This window comes from Azolla caroliniana, unplaced genomic scaffold (genome assembly GCF_043228905.1).
Source record: "Azolla caroliniana isolate FFs.n. ecotype wild unplaced genomic scaffold, voAzoCaro1.0.p SCAF_9, whole genome shotgun sequence".
Classification (NCBI taxonomy): domain Eukaryota; kingdom Viridiplantae; phylum Streptophyta; class Polypodiopsida; order Salviniales; family Salviniaceae; genus Azolla; species Azolla caroliniana.
This window is the reverse complement of record NW_028230444.1, coordinates 5,429,281-5,445,822: the sequence shown is the minus strand read 5'-3', so window position 1 is coordinate 5,445,822 and position 16,542 is coordinate 5,429,281. Positions and strand designations below refer to the sequence as shown.

At 39.0% G+C, this 16,542-nt stretch overlaps 1 protein-coding gene across 2 annotated transcripts; it reads right to left on the bottom strand.

The window, feature by feature from the left end:
- Positions 1 to 58: 58 nt before the first annotated feature.
- Positions 59 to 10,069, bottom strand: LOC147860010 (leucine-rich repeat receptor protein kinase HPCA1-like). Of its 2 annotated transcripts, XM_087324784.1 has the most exons (19): positions 9,893 to 10,069; positions 8,551 to 8,680; positions 5,009 to 5,080; positions 4,861 to 4,935; positions 4,709 to 4,780; positions 4,453 to 4,620; positions 4,272 to 4,346; positions 4,073 to 4,144; positions 3,919 to 3,990; positions 3,775 to 3,843; positions 3,430 to 3,504; positions 3,252 to 3,326; positions 3,044 to 3,172; positions 2,274 to 2,767; positions 2,034 to 2,183; positions 1,428 to 1,570; positions 1,125 to 1,344; positions 815 to 1,053; positions 59 to 730 (listed from the first exon to the last, which is right to left on the bottom strand). In XM_087324784.1, exons 1-19 carry the CDS (start codon positions 10,050 to 10,052, stop codon positions 230 to 232), a joined length of 2,991 nt encoding a protein of 996 aa, XP_087180910.1. In that variant the 5' UTR covers positions 10,053 to 10,069; the 3' UTR covers positions 59 to 229. The 2 variants fall into 2 exon arrangements, with proteins under 2 accessions (XP_087180910.1, XP_087180911.1); XM_087324785.1 differs by lacking the exons at positions 8,551 to 8,680; positions 9,893 to 10,069 and having other exon boundaries at positions 4,886 to 4,935.
- Positions 10,070 to 16,542: the final 6,473 nt, after the last annotated feature.

Genomic DNA, 16,542 nt, shown 5'->3' with positions numbered 1-16,542 from the left:
CTAACACATTTTTAATGATCACATTGAATTTGGGTCCGTGCAAAATTATATTGTCTAGTTGTTAGAACTTTCACAAGTTCAATTTATTCCAATTACAAGATTCAACATGTATGTACATATACCAAGATAAAAAATCTCTAAAAAACTTGGAACTAACATTGTTTTCAAAACTCCCTAGGATTCCTATACATGAAAGAAACACTAATTTACAAAATCATTCAATGATTGGTCATTTTGGCTCGATATGTACGGGTTTGTCGAGATAACTACCACTATATCCAAATGACGAGCTATCATAGTTTTGTGTGGCATGATGTAACTCTTTGGTATATAGTTGAGAAGGTTTCATAACTTTATCCATCTTTTCATGGATAGGCGGCAATGCCAATTGGTTTTCATGGCTTTCTTGTATAAGGGTCTCTAGTTCCTTGACTATCTCCACCATAGTTAATCGATTATTTGGGTTTTCTTCGACACAAATGAGTGCTATATGAACAAGTCTTTCCAAACATTTTGGGTCATAGTCTATGAGACTATGATCCACCAAGGTTTGCATCAATTGACTTATGCCACCTTTTTCAAGTGTTGTTTTCACCTCATTGACAATGTACCTTCCACCTTGGAATGGTGCCCTACCTGTGATCAACTCAATCAACACTACGCCAAAGCTATACACATCACTTTTATCCGTTAGTTTGTTGTTCAAGAAATATTCCGGGTCTAAATATCCCTGCCAATCAACATTGAGGAGAGCAAATCAAAGTATAGAATATGAATTAATGTTTACATTCTAAAAATTTCAATCATAACTCACCATAGTTCCTCTTATATTTGTGGATTCGTCCACCACTCCATCTTCGTTTGATGCAAGCTTACAAAGTCCAAAATCAGCTACTTTAGCAACTGATTTCTTGTCGAGAAGGATGTTGGTGGACTTTATGTCTCTATGGATAATGGGTGGATTAGCTTCATTATGTAGATAGGCAATGCCCCTTGCTGAGTCTAATGCAAATCTTATTCTTGTATACCAATCCATTTGCAATCCACTTTGACCTATGTTTGGACAATCAATAAACTCTTTTTGTTCATTGGATGTGATATTCCTCGTATGTAATGTCAAGTACCTGATAAGTAGTCTCGTAATGTCCCATTTGGCATGAACTCATATACTAGCATTTGTTCACCGTTTTCAAAGCAAAATCCAACAAGCCCCACTAGGTTTCTATGGTGAACCCTTGATAACACTTCTATCTCTTTCTTGAACTCAGGGGCACCTTGTAGAGAGTCACTTCTCGCTCTTTTAATTGCCACTTCCTCACCCGATGAGAGAATACCTTTATATACCTGTCTCAAAGTGTGCATATTGTTTATGCATAAAATGAGGGTATCCAAATTTATGCAAATCGAATACAAAGAAGAATATGTACCTTTCCATATCCCCCCTCACCAATTTCATTTGTCACATTAAAGTTGTTCGTACAAATCCTTAGTTCCGAGAGGGAGAACCATCGTGCACCTTTCGTTTGCGGAATATCCGCAAAATCATCTTTAGTTGATCCTATCCAAGCAGCTAGAAATGGCACAAAAAGATTTTTGTACCAAGAAAATAATTATGAATGTATTAATTTCTAGCGGGTCATATGGAAATGCATAAATGAGTGATAGCTTAATACATCATGAAACTGCATTCTTTATAACACTTGAAGTCATTCCTAAAGAAGGTCACATTTGTTGAGGTAGGTATTTGCATAGATAGAAATAATAAAATTCCATATAGATTGAATCTATGAAGATACTTGACTAATTACTTGAATAAAGATGACATTGAGACCAAACACATCATTATATAATGCCAACGAACAACATTGTTGTAGTGCTAATAGAGGAATTTGTTCATGACATTCATTGGCAAAAAGAGGTCACTAGTTAGGTGAAAAAGACCATAAAAAAGCTAGGCAAGACAAGAAACTCACATGTTCGAAGCTCAACAAATAAACTATTTTCTAACACCTAAAACCACAACATTGGCTTACCAAAAGGTTTGTTTAGTTTCTCCGCATTTAGAGCTCTTTTCCTTACTTTGATCACGTAAAATCCAACAAATAGAAGGAATATCCCAAATATTGCTACTCCAACTCCAATTCCAATTTTCGCACCTTTGCTCAAAGTTTCGACTGTTAGAGCTGCATGATGCATTCAATGTGAGAATAAATGCAAAGGTATCCAAATTCAAGAATGAAATATGATCAAGATAATTGTTCAATGCTCCAAACCTTCTGGGTAAGGTCCTGCAATGTATTCACATGACATGGGTCCAATGGATGGGAATTGAATATCTTGATTTTTTATAGCATAGGATAAGTTGTTTGCATGAGTAGTAGGCCACAATGTTATTGAAGTGGGTGGAAATACTGATATGGCTATTAGATAATTGGTGACAACTTCTACTGTCAATTGGGTAATATCAAATGTTAACCCTTGAACAACATTATTTTCATTGAATTTTGTAACATATTGGTTTTCAGCAAACTCAATGTCTGTAGAAGAAATTATAGGCACCTTCACAGCAAAGAATTCACAATATGCGACGACTGGGCGAACACATTGACAAATGTTAACCTTAGGATTTATCGCATAGTTGGGGAAACAATATTCTGTACAACTAGATGTAGTCGACGTTGGTGGAGATGGTGTAGGAACCAATGTTTGATTTTGCATCATGGTACACTCATTCGGTACTATCTCACAATAAGGATTTTCATCCAAACTAGAAATCAAACAAACAAATGACATCTTGTTAAAAAAAATAAATTAGTGATTGAACTTTTTGATGTTGATCAATTCCATTAAGGATTAGCCAAACCTATGTATTGTTAGCCTTTATAAAAGACAAATGAGGTTAAAGATTCTTCCTTTCACAAGGTGTAAATCCATGCTCTTGAGCACAAAGGATTGGAGCATTCATTCAAGGTTTATAAGGAATGTTGCATTATATTGTACACAATATCAACATATATTATGTATTAGTTTAGATAATACTTACATAATTGCATTTGTATAATTCCCTTTGTCAACATTAGTTAACTGGTTGTTCGTGAGATTTAACGTAATCATTGGTGCACTGGCAGTTGTGAGATTTAAGGTTCCATTTAGTTGATTCGATGCTAAAGAGCTGTTGCACCATTACACATTAGAAATCATGGTCAATGTTTTCAAGTATTTCATACAAGGTTTTAAGCAACAATCCTTACACATTAGTTAAGAAGGGCTTGGATCTAAATAAGTCAATTGGTATGTTCCCAATCAAGTTTGCTGAGTCCATGGACCTTGACCATAAGGAAAAACAAAATAAACAAATATGGAAAGAAATTATATATGAAATATGCAAAAGAAACAAGAAAATCATCCATATGTGATATTAATGCTTACAAAAAACGAAGGTTTGTTAATTGAGTTATCCAAGTAGGAATCTCGAAAGGGTCAAGGGGATTGTTACCAATAGTTCTGCAAAAGCATGTGGAGATTAAAAAAGGCATATGAGGAAGAAATGTATAACATTTGTGGTCAATTCCTACGTACCAGACATCCATTAGATTTTATGAAAGGCCCTTAGTAATGAGCATGTTCTTAATTGGAGGAATATTAGTTAATCCTATAAAAAGGACTCTTGCTCCTCCAATTTAGAGTGTTTTCATATGTTGTAGGGTACTATGATGAGACTTTCAAGTTGCCAAGGCCCATCTATTTGTCACACATGTACCAACAAGTACTTACAATATTTGTAGTTTTGTATTGTTCAATAAATCTGGTACTCTTCCGGTGATGGCATTATGATCAACTTGTCTACACAACCAATAAGATATTTTAAAATCCCATATCCATATGATGCAACATATCATTGTTATAAACAATACTTACAGAGTGGTAAGGTTTTTTATAGAACTGATAGTACTCGGCAACGTACCATTAAGAGAATTTTGATCAAAGCGTCTGTATTTATTATGCTATGAGCTTTGTTGTATTGAAATAATTGTATGAATAGATTGATAAAAACTAAACGACAAATACTCACATGATTTCGACATGAAGCAAATTTGAAATGGTGGAAGGAATTTCACCAAAAAGAGCATTATCATACAACAATCTAACACAATAAATTTAGAGTAAGATTGTAAAACACGATAGTGTGTGCGGGCACGCTAATTTATACATGTGTTGAAAGAGACACAAATCTAGCATCAATGGATATAACAAATGTGGAATGTACTTACATATGTACAAGACGTAGTTGAGTATTGAACAACGAGGGTGGTATTAGGCCAGAGAACTCATTTCTTTCAAGATGACTTTAGAATGTATGCAAAATAACAAAACTATGAGAAGACATAACCAATTCATATCCATTATATTGCATTTTGGTAGCATGTTTGAGAATTGCACTTTATCACATACAAGTGTCTTGCTTTAGTAAGGTTGTCTAGACCCACTCCAATGTTCACATTGTTAGACACAGGAAGAGTCCCATTAATGCGATTTACCCCTACATCCAACCAAATTATATCTTCAAGAAGACCGATTGTGGGTGGTAATGATCCCGCTAAGTTGTTGTCTGTCAATCCACTGAAGAAAAACATTCCCACCTCATTAAAATATTTTGGGAGAGTTACCAATGTGAAAGTTACTTATATATATATATATATAAACTTACAAGTATTGCAATCTTGTCATGTTCCCTATTTCTGATGGAATGGTTCCTGATAAGTTGCAATTTTGAATAAATCTGTGAAATAGAAAGCCATATTAGTGGATTTTTATACTAGATGCAATGTTATATTCAATCTATAACTTGATAGATCTTACAATCTCTCCAGACGTTCTAGTTTACCCATCTCTAATGGAAGAGTGCCTCCCAACATTTGATTAGATGACAAATCCCTACAATACATTTTGAATCATATAAACATCTTTGAAATTAGTGGAGAACATTTCGGACATCAATTAAACCTACAAGTGCACCAATCTTGTCAAGTTTCCAATGAATGGGGAGATTCGTCCTTCCAAATTTTGATCAATGAGAAGCCTACAAAATGAAAAAGCATTCAACAATGGATGGATATAAAGTAAAATTTGAGTGAAAGAGTTAGGGATTAATAGAAAATGCAACCCACAATTTTAAACCCCAAAAGATGTCAAATAGTTTCTATCGTCTTTGATGTTTTAAAAGGAAAATCAATGATTTGGTGCAAAATTTCATAAATTTAGGTCTTTATATTTGCATAGATGAAACCATGACGGATGATACATTATTTAAAAGGTTGTGTTCAAGAGTTAACTATGAGGTTTCATGAAGTTGATTTAGTTTTTTCCAGCTATAGTATTTTAGGGACTCTACAATGATTAGCTTTATATTGAGCAAATGATTTGACATTGAAGGAAAATGATCATAGTGCCATCGTGTAAAGGTTTATTTCTTGAGCATAAAAGTTTACCCATGAAATAATCTAGTGGGAACAATCACCTTGAGAATATTCATTAAGGTGCCAAGAAAAGCACCAAGGATGCAATTGTTACATCCACAAATGGGAAAAATGGGATTTAAGGGTAGGATAAATAGGGAATTGACTATCCTAGGACTCATGGCAAACCATATGGATTTGGGACACACAACACCACATGGTGGTCACTGGTCTAGGATGTTGAGAAGTTCTACTATACAAAGTGGACAAACTATCCCTTTTGACCCCACTTCGCAAAGATGCTGCAGAGACATTGTTGGTGCAGAAAAGCGCTCATAGTTTATTTTTAGATATAATACAAGGCTATACTGGGTCAATGGGTGGTATGGGATGTCGATTGGGTTTTGAATTAGTCTCAAATTCTCTAGTCAAGGGTAGTTGGTGCTGATAAGCACCATGAATCCATTAAATTCAAGCTTTACAATGGGTTCCTAAAGTTATGCCCATAACAACAATGAGGATACATTATTGCATTTTCATAGTCAAATCACTATATCCATTGGGCCTCTTGAATGTAGAGAAAAGTGTGATCATGGTTGAAAATGTATCATAAATCTCAAACTACAATCAGACTAGGTTGCTTTGCCAAAATTGCATCGTGTTATGTTTCCTCACAATTATAACCCAACATTCCATGTGTTTGGTTACTTTATTACCATTTTCATCGAAATATGATTAGCAAACTAACTTGAGTGTTACATGAAAATATAATAGTTGAAAAAACTAAGCCCCAACTATTAAATTTAGCATTTGACGTTGAGACTCATTTCAAACCATCACAATATAGTTTCTATCAACAAGACATAACATTTACAGTTTGAAGTTTCAACCATTTATATTGTCTAGCTTTTCTCATTTCTCAAACTCATCTCTTAATCATCAATTCTTTAAAGGTCTAAAAGTCCAAAGTCCAAAACTGCGACCACTAAGGTACTTGGTAGTTTATTTTGTAGTATCAAAGTTATAAAATTGAGAGAACCCAAATTCGATCATGCCATGGGCTAGGCCCCATCTCATAAAGCGCAATTGGTCTAGTCAAGGTTTAAATTACACTTATCTATCTATCAATCTATCTTCTAACATGATTCCACAATTTGCATTGTCTTTTATATTCAATTTGCACCTTCAAAATACTCTTTTGTTCTTTATCTATATACATGACCATAGTTTCTATATTTCACTAAATATCATTCATTAACCCTTGAAAGTGAGGAAAAGAGGATGATTGACTAAATATAATTCACCAGCCCTTGAAATGAGCAAAAGAGGATGATTGACCATATAATTGCTAAATAATACATATAATTGAGAATAAGGAACGAGTTTATCGTATATATGCTCAATAGCATATGTAATTCCTCAAGTTGACGGGGGTGATAATTAACATTTGGGAAATAATGAAAACTTCAAGGAGGAGCGTTTGGGAAAAAAATGAAAAACCCAATGTCATTCTAGAGTTTTTTTTCCCATTATTTTTTATTTATCTTGTTCTTTAGAGTAGACATATACCACCCTCCCATTCTCTACCTTTGGATACTTTATAATGACATCCCTGATAGGGATCGGCAACGGTTCGGTTTAGGCTTAGCCGGTTTGGCCTGATCCAAGCCAAACCGGCTAAGCCTAAACCGTTTACAGGATCTCAAACCTGAGCCGAGCCGAGCCGAGCCGGTTCACAAACCGGTTTAGGCTAAACCGGTTTATGCTAAACCGGTTTGTGAACCGGCTTGGTAAACGGCTTGGAAACCGGTTTCCAAACCGGCTTGGAAACCGGTTTAGAAACCTCCGTCTCTCTCTCTCTCTCTCTCTCCCTACCTCCCTCTCTCTCTCTCCCAGATGATCCCTCCCACTCTCTCTCACGTCTGTGGTCTCGACTCTCTCTCCCTCTCCCTCTCTCTCCCCTCTATGTAAATCCTCTCTCTCTCCCCTCTATGTAGTTCCTCTCTCTCTCTCTCTCCCCTCTATGTAGTTCATCTCTCTCTCTCTCTCCCCTCTATGTAGTTCCTCTCTCTCTCTCTCTCTCTCTCTCTCCCCTCTGTGTAGTCTCTTTGTCTCTCCCCTCTATGTAGTTCCTCTCTCTCTCTCTCTCTCTCTCTCTCTCTCCCCTCTGTGTAGTCTCTCTGTCTCTCCCCTCTATGTAGTTCCTCTCTCTCTCTCTCCCTCTCCTTATATGTTGTCTCCCTCCCTCTCTCTCTCTCTCCTCGTTTGTGTAGTCTCTCTCTCTCCTTATATGTTGTCTCCCTCCCTCTCTCTCTCTCTCTCCTTATATGTTGTCTCCCTCCCTCTCTCTCTCTCTCTCCTCGTCTATGTAGTTCTCCCTCCCTTACTCTCTCTCTCTCTTTCCCCTTGTCTGTTGTCTCTCTCCCCCTCTCTAAAGTTTATAAACGGCTTAAACGGTTTATCCGGCTTAGCCGGCTTGAGCCGGTTTGGCGAGGCTCAAGCCAAGCCGAGCTGAGCTCAAACCGTTAAGGCAAGTTCAAGCCTAAACCGAGCCGAGCCGAGCCGCTAAGCCGCTAAGCCGTTTTCAAGCCGGCTAAGCCAAACGGTTTAGGCTTGAGCCGAGCCGTTGCCGATCCCTAATCCCTGACTAGTATGTGAATAAACTAGAGAGGGAAGCTTCAATAGGGTCTTCATTTATGATCAAGTCGGTTCAATATGAAGATGGCTAAATTTTGTGAAACCCCATACGGACTTGACTTTCTACTAATGAAAACATATGCTAACTTTTGTGAGCACTTTATTAATGTGTTTAGGATTGAGTTTGTTATATTATAATACAATTGTACATCATTTGATCGAAAGTTATCAATCTATTTTCTCATTGCTAATCCCATGTCCAATTAATGTGGTTTCACCTTAAATGAAATCTCATGACCTATTGATTCCCTAAGTGTGATCATAATATGTTGGTTTTTAATGTTCATGTGGTTAAAAATATAAAGTTCATACTAATAAAAAATGCTTCTTTGTATTATTAGAATATGCAAAATTTAAAATAACATTTGTCATCGAAAAGACATGTTGGATTTCATACATTCCAATGACGCGTGTTTGATCATCGTTGCACCAAATCCCCAACCATCCATCATCACAAGGATCTTTGCTAGTATCCCACGATGTTGGGTTTTTGAGCCATCCATCATGCAGTGCTATGAGTGCATCCACTAGAGTCAAATAAGCTCAATTTTAGCAATGTAATAGAGAACATATGCAAAACTTTGGTTCCATTTAGTAGAAAACAAGTGTCTTTCTTTGATTTTCTTAGGTTAAGTTTTTGGTATGAAACAAAATGATTGTTTTTGGAATATCTTCAATGGGTCTTATAGCCACTTAATTTAGCAATTATATGTTGGCTTGTTGGTTTCCATCGTAGCATCAAAGATCATGAAAATAGAGAAAACCTATGTTTGATCCTAGCCATGGGCTAGATTGCGTGTATCCCATTGATTCCAATCAATCTCTCATGGGCATTAAAACTATATGTTTCTTACATGGTGTCACACTTCGCATAAGCACAATGTCATAATAAGTATGATGATGAGATAGGACAATAGTCCTACATAAAAGTGGTGTTGGTACTTGAATATATACTATATTGTTCATGAGGTCAAGTGATCATAAGGTCTCACGCCTTAATAGCACAATCAAATTAGTTGATCTAAAACTCAATGTTGTAGCCGGGGGGATTGAAGAGGATACGATCAACAATTCTCCAAAGGGGGTAGGAATGGAAAGACAACATCATAGATGTATGGTTAGATGCTCGTTCCTTGATATGATAGGATTATGTGGTTCAAGTATAATGTGATATCATCACAATGTATGCCACCTAATTTATCTGTTTATATGTAGTTCTATTAATCCGTCTCTTCATGTTCATGGAGTATACATGCTCCTTTAGTTCTTTAGTTAATGACAAATATTTTGAGTTCACTCACCCATCACTCCTACAATTAGGTTTGATATAATTCCTTATCTACTTAGTGAAATTGGGTGAGCAGAGTTTTATAAATGTTGAATGTAGAGATGCCATATCTTACAAGGTCCAATTTTAAGTCCATTATTTAATCTTAATAACATGTCCCTCCAATTTCTTCTATTATGTGATATGCACATATATTAACTAGGACCTTACTAAATGTAAGTAGATAATAAACACACCAATGCATAACAAACAATATACGTATAGCTACTTGATGATCGAGACTTATAAATATACCATCACATGAGTAGAAATCCTATTGTTGTTAGGAGTTATAGGATTGAATTTTAAGCACTTGTGAAAATGTTGAAGAGATATGTTAAGATATCATGACCTTGGATCAAGTTCCATGAATATAAATATAACTAGTTGTTTGAGAAGAGAAATTCATTACCATCCCTTTGATTTGTATTGGCATGAGCAATCTTCACTATGTTGAGCAAGAGAAAGGCTACAATAAAAGAAGTTGAAGGCATATGGATCAAATTCATATTGAATTTCGTTATGTTTAGGGATGTAGAACTAGCTTCAGAGAAAAAAAAGAGCACAAACATATTGCATTAAGTTTATAGGTTCATGTAGACATGAAGACTCTTCATTTGCATGCTTACCATAATTATAAACGTTTGAATTTATCACCATTGATTCCAATAATTTTGACTAGTCCATGACGTTTATGGTATCATTGGTTTTGTCGTCAGAAAAACACATTGAATGTGAAAGAAATCGAAAATTTGACACGAAACAATATTGATCATAAACATATTTATTTGTTCATTATTTGTTTGCAATTTCTATTAAATGAGTCCCACAAACTACATTTAATAATTGTGCATGAACAAAGTCCAATTATACACATTTGGTGAGGATGATGTTATTTGATGATTTTTCCAAATATGTCTCATGTTTTTGTTATTCAAACACACACTTATTATGAAATATCACCTAAAAAGGTTGTACAAGGTTGTCCTTGTAGGCGTGATATATCTAAATCACAATGGATTAGTATCTTTAGGCCTATGTCATCTTAGGATAGTCTATGAGCATGCAATAAACGACGAATTTTAAAATTAGGCCATAAGATTGATATCCTATTTGTCAAACTACCTTTGACAAGAAAACCATAAAGATATTGTTTACTCCACTATAATCTAAAGAATTTGGATGACTTTAAGTGAAGGTAAAACATTATTCTATACACATCAAAGATACTTGTTGAATAATTGCATGATTTGCATGCATAAGAACACAGACTTTTTCATACTCAAATATCTATTAAAGTTGCATTCTGCCTAGAAAGCAAAAATGATACGATTTTGTCTAGGTAGTAAACTTTTACAATTAACCATGACACAACTTGAAATATATTTTAGGCAAAGGGAATTATATTCAATGAAATGGGAATTAACCATGAAATGATTTAGTTGTATTGCATATTGCTCATGTTCATTTGGTAATCTATCATAGCACACATAGATTTAGCAACAATCCTATCAATATTTGATAACAGGATATTATGTAAAGCAAGCATTCATGTAAGCTAAGTTGAATGTTTGTCATAATACAATCATCATAAAATATGATGACATTCCCTTGATATAGTAAATCATGCATATGTTTTGTTAAAGATTTGGACACTTTGATGTTGAGTGAAGGCTCCCAAGGAGGTACTATTTGAGAGTTTAGCCTGCAAGTCAATAAACATAGTTAATTGATGTATGGCACTCAACTAGCATAGTAATAGTTTCAATTTCACCTCTTTACATATGATGTACGCTCAAATAATTGCCATAGATCTACACTCCTCTCACTATGACAAAAGTCTAAACTTAGATATTTTTCTAAACTGAAACTCCTAAGTTATTTCCCAAAGACCCTTACGTTTTGTTTATTTCCATGAGGAGCCCTTAGGGAAAGTGGATCATGCCCATATAATTGCAAGACATATGACTTGGAAAAATGGGGAAATTGACTGTACAATTGATCCAATAGGACACACATAATGGACCGAGACAAGTTTGACAAAGCACATTTCATGAAATAAAGAATACTTCATGGGATTTTTTTTGTTGGTTCTATTATTTATTTAGTTAAGGATCATTGGCACAAATAATAATGTTTTTAGGGTACACAAATTGTTCCCAAAGTAAAAGGGTAACAACTTTACGGCCATATTTTGAAAATAAATCAAATGATGATTTTGTCAACTTAACAATAAGATAGTCTATCCTGAGAACGATGCCACTATCTAATCAATGTATGGATAAATATAACTTATTTTTCTAGGAAATGGCTAGAAAGTACCACCCTTAAAAGAAAAAAGTTGTACCATTGAAATTTGCCACCAACTGTTCCCTACCTTCAAAGTCAAAACATGAAAAATCAAAGCCACCAATTCGTGTAATGTATGGGTTTGCTTCTAAGCATGTTTCCTATAATCAACATTAAGAGAAACTCATAACTCAAGTTGTACAACACATAACTTAGGTGGTACGTAAGAGTACGTAAGGAGACATACGAATATTGACTCTTCTCCATTGCTTTGTCTTCTTTATATGCGTTCAAGGGGAATATTGAACACAGTAGGGCCTCTGTAGATTATGTTTTGATAATGTATTATGTATTATAAGACAAATTCAACGAGTACTAATAAATGATGGCTTACAAAGGCAAAACTAATGTGTGTGCGTGTGTGTGTAGGATAAATCTAATGGGTTACATTCTCTAAACTAGGGAGTCAATTTAGTTAAACAAAATTTACATGTGAAAATGAAATAAGAAAAACGAGTCAAAATGTTGTTATAAGCAAAATGAACCACTCTTTTGTGTCATTTCCATGTGCGCATAGAAACACTTCTATGAATTAGTGGATTTTTGCCTCCTGTCAATGTTGTTAGCCTAGTATCCGAACCGGCGTATACTCTCTTGGTGGTGAACCGGGCGAAGATCGTTGTCAAATACCTCCAAGATACTAGCGTACTTAGCTTTACACGATTAATGTTAATCTTTCTCTTACCCTCTCTTGCTTTACTCTCTTGTACATGTGAGCAAAAGTAAAGAGAGAGATTAGAGTTTCGTTTACTAACCTCTGTCACTAATCTCTCTTAGCTCTTAATTAAAATTATGGAGATAGAAGAGGAGGCTTAGCACATTAATCTCTAGGAGAAATCTTAAGATTTTAGAAGAGCTATAAAAGACACTACAATGTGGGTTTAATAACTTTTACAAAGTGTGTCTCCTTCACACCAAGTTGCCCATTGGTTTACGTTTCGTCCTACTTAGTTTGTAACTTCTATTCGCCTTTTCTTAGGTTGGTTGTTGGTGTTCCTTGTTGGTGCCCATATCTTCACAACTAGTGTGCCACATACTGTCTACTTAGCATCCCCCCCAACCTAATGAGAGCACACTCGTGGGTGCACTATGGTAGGTGGGTGTTGAGATGGAGGGTCGGGGGCGAGGAGGCTAGAGTACAACGGGTCGAACGGTTGGCATGTGTGAAGCAGGCCAGTCCAGAGTCGGGACGGAGCTTCTAGTTCCGATCCTTGGGTGTGCAGATCAATCGGCATTCCGTAATGCCGAACTTGTACAGCATAGTCAACACATAGTGTCTTTGTGAGAGCAGTATGCCGTCGGGGGTTCAGATCACTTCGATCCCAAGGAAATAGTGAAGGTCCCCCAGGTCCTTCATCTCAAATGTGTCCGACAGTTGGGACTTGACTCGATTGATTTCATCGAGTCCGGGTCCAGTGATGACTAGATCATCAACATACAATAAGATGCAAACTGGACCGTCCGGACCTTGTCGGATGAACAACGAAGAGTCAGACTTGGAGGCCACAAACCCCATCTTATGCAACCGGTGCGTGATCTTCGCATTCCAAGCTCAGGGGGCTTGCTTCAAGCCATAAAGTGACTTCTTCAGTCGGCATACCGCCGACTTGTTCATCTCCGACTGGAAACCGAGGGGTTGGGTCATAAAGACCTCTTCTTCAAGATCTCCTTGAAGAAATGCATTCTTCACGTCCATCTGGTGAAGATGCCACCCTCTTGTCGTAGCAACCACCAACACCACACAAACCGCCGTCATCTTCGCTACCGGAGCAAAGGTCTCATCGTAGTCGATCCCGTGGGTCTGCGTGTATCCCTTCACCACTAACCAAGCCTTGTACCGGTTAACCGAACCATCAACATTGTACTTTACCTTGTACACCCACTTACATCCTATCGGTTTACAGTGTCGGGGAGGGTCAACTAGGTCCCATGTGTCGTTCGCATCAAGTGCCTGCATTTCTTCCTCCATAGCGGCACACCAATTTGCGTCCCTTGCCGCTTTTGCGTAGCTCTCCGGCTCACGCACTTGCGCCACATTGGTCATGTACGCATAGTGATGCGCCATGTACTCATTGTACCCGTACCGCTTCACGGGTTTCTTCTAACGGGAAGACCGGCGTAATCTATCGTTACCCGGTTTGAGGCCCTTCTTGGCCGGTGCAGTCTTTGCTGCCGAAGATCTGCCTTCATCCTTTCCGGAGTTGGATTCACTCCAATCCAACTCAACGTTGCCGGTTTCGTATTCCGTCATCTTCTTCTTTCCCTTCTCTTTGCGCATGAACCGTCTCCTCGGTTCCTTGCGCGGGGAGAGCACGGCAAAGTCTCCACTACTCGTCGGTTCCTCATCCGTGCTGGTCATCCCGACTCAGTCGCTCATTCAGTCCACTTAGCCGGAGTGAGATCGGACTCTCTTCTAGAGTGCCGAAGTCTTCATCATCTAACTGGACCAGTTCAGGCTCACTATCCTCATCCTCCGGTATCAGTTCGGGGTCGGAAGTCGGAGCCGGTAAGGCATACCATGACGCCGTCTCATCAAACTCAACATCCCGGCTAACTCAGACCTACTTCGTCCGAGGGTTATAACAGTTATACCCCTTTTGCTCATGCGAGTAACCGACCAGGATGCATTTCTCCAACTTTGCATCCAACTTCCTCCGCTTCTCATCCGGCACATGCACATATGCAATGCTACCGAATATCCGAAGGTGTCGCAAATTTGGCTTGCATCCGAAATATAGCTCATGCGCGGACACCTTGTCACCAATCCGGTGTCGTGAAGAATTTCGGCCAGAGGCGGAAACCGGGAAACATTGGCTAAATCGGCGGGGTGCAACGTGTGTACGCACCCATGTACATTTAGTGTGAAATCGAGGGCGCCTTTATGGCGCCGAAGACTAGTCAAGTCGGGGCAGACGATCCCATGTAAGGCGGCATTTGTCCCACATTGTAACGCATCCCTTTCCTTGTTCTATAAAAGGAAGGGAACACCCTTCGTGAAGGGGTTGCCCATTTTGCATTAGAGGGTATACCGTTAGGTTTAGAGTTAGGTCTTCTTCTTCTTCCCCCCCCCCTTCGTGTTTGCTTAGGGTTTGCTTGGGTTCGGCCTCCTGTGCAAGACCCCGCTCGGCGCGACGAGCTGAGAGCTCCCCGACGGCGGCTTGGCAGCAGACGACTACTGTAACCAACCTCAGCCCGGCTCGAAGCCGGGAATGTATTCTTCTTATATATATATATATGTTTGCGTCTGTCTGTGTATTTTGGCGTCTTTGTTGGTGTCGGGTGCTTCCCCTTTCCTGCGTTTCCTGTACATGAGGGCGCGAGCTGTGTGTGTGTGTGCGTGTGTGCGTGCGTGCGTGTGCGTGAGTCGGTGTCAAGCGCGCACTCCCTTTCTGTCTCTCCCTCCTTTCGGTTGCTTCCGGTGTGCTTCTGGGATGCCCTGGAAACGGTGAAGTGCGACTTCCTACGCTTCGTCGCTCCCTAGTCCAAGACCCCCGTGGTCCCGCCTTTCTCCACGCACGCACGTAACAATGCGACACCGGTTTTGGATGTAGACGGCCATCCGGACCGCCTCCGCCCAGTAGAAATGGGGCATGCTCTTCTCCTCTAGCATTGCCCTTGCTGCGTCGACAATCGACCAGTTCTTCCTCTCGGCCACATCGTTTTGTTCTGGTGTGTATCTACAGCTGAACTCTCTCCGAATTCCTTTTTGCTACAAATAACTGTTGAATTGGCCGGGAAAATATTCTTTTCCGCCATCCGACCGCAAGCACTTGATCTTCCTCTCCGTTTCCCGTTCAACCAAGCTTTTAAGGTTCCAGAAACACTCAAAGACTTTGCTCTTCTGCTCAATGAGGTAGATCCATGTGTGCCGGCTGTAGTCGTCAATGAAGGAGACAAAATACCGACTCCCGCCAAGACTAACATTTTGTGTCGGTCCCTATACATCCGAATGAATAAGGTCGAGCTTGTTACGACTACGGTCCCAAGTTGGCAGGCTTCACATATTTGGGCCTTCCGGCTACTGAACTTCGGCAAACCGAAAACAACTTGTTTCATGGCAGGTCTTGAAGCCTCCGGTAATTGACGTGGCCGATCCACTTGTGCCACAGGTCGATGTCCAATTCGACCTTCTGCCCTTTGGCGAACAAAGTGGTGCCGACGTCATTGGTGTCAAGGATGAACCTCCTCCCGTCTCTACGACCTTGCGTAATAATTTGACATTCTTCCTCGATGAAGCACCCAAGGTGCGTAAACCGCACCTGCATCCCCTGGTCAACGATCTGACCAACTAACACCCGGTTCTTCGTGATAGTCTGAACGTGTAATACGTTCATCAGCTTCCCCCTCTATCCGACGTGGCTCAAAGGGACTTCTCCAACATGCACGATTGGGTGAGGAGTGTCGTCTCCGGTTTCGACGACTCTCGGTTGTTCTGGTTCTTCCAAGAAGGAGAACCACTCTTTGTGGCTCGTCATGTGATTCGACGCACCGAAATCAACGTACCACACTTCCTCCGATTGGAAGTGGTCTTTTTCATCGAGTTAGCCTCGTGTTTCATCACCAAGGCTTGCCCTTTACCGGCTTTTCCGGTTTTGGATCCTCCCAAGCCTTCTGCATAGTGCGAGTATTGCCGGTTCTCTCTATCGGCCTTGCCAGATCCAGATCTGTCCAAATCGACGCGCTTCTTCTAGCACTCGCTTTCTCTGTGGCCCT

What these genes read in the sequence shown, in the direction of transcription:
- LOC147860010 (XM_087324784.1), bottom strand. Translation starts at nt 10,052, where the DNA reads ATGTTTGTGCTCTTTTTTTTCTCTGAAGCTAGTTCTACATCCCTAAAC. An exon ending in TTGACAAGATTGGTGCACTT is followed by an intron (nt 4,936 to 5,008) that starts GTAGGTTTAATT and finishes AATGTATTGTAG; the next exon opens with GGATTTGTCATCTAATCAAA. An exon ending in CAACTACGTCTTGTACATAT is followed by an intron (nt 4,145 to 4,271) that starts GTAAGTACATTC and finishes TTATTGTGTTAG; the next exon opens with ATTGTTGTATGATAATGCTC.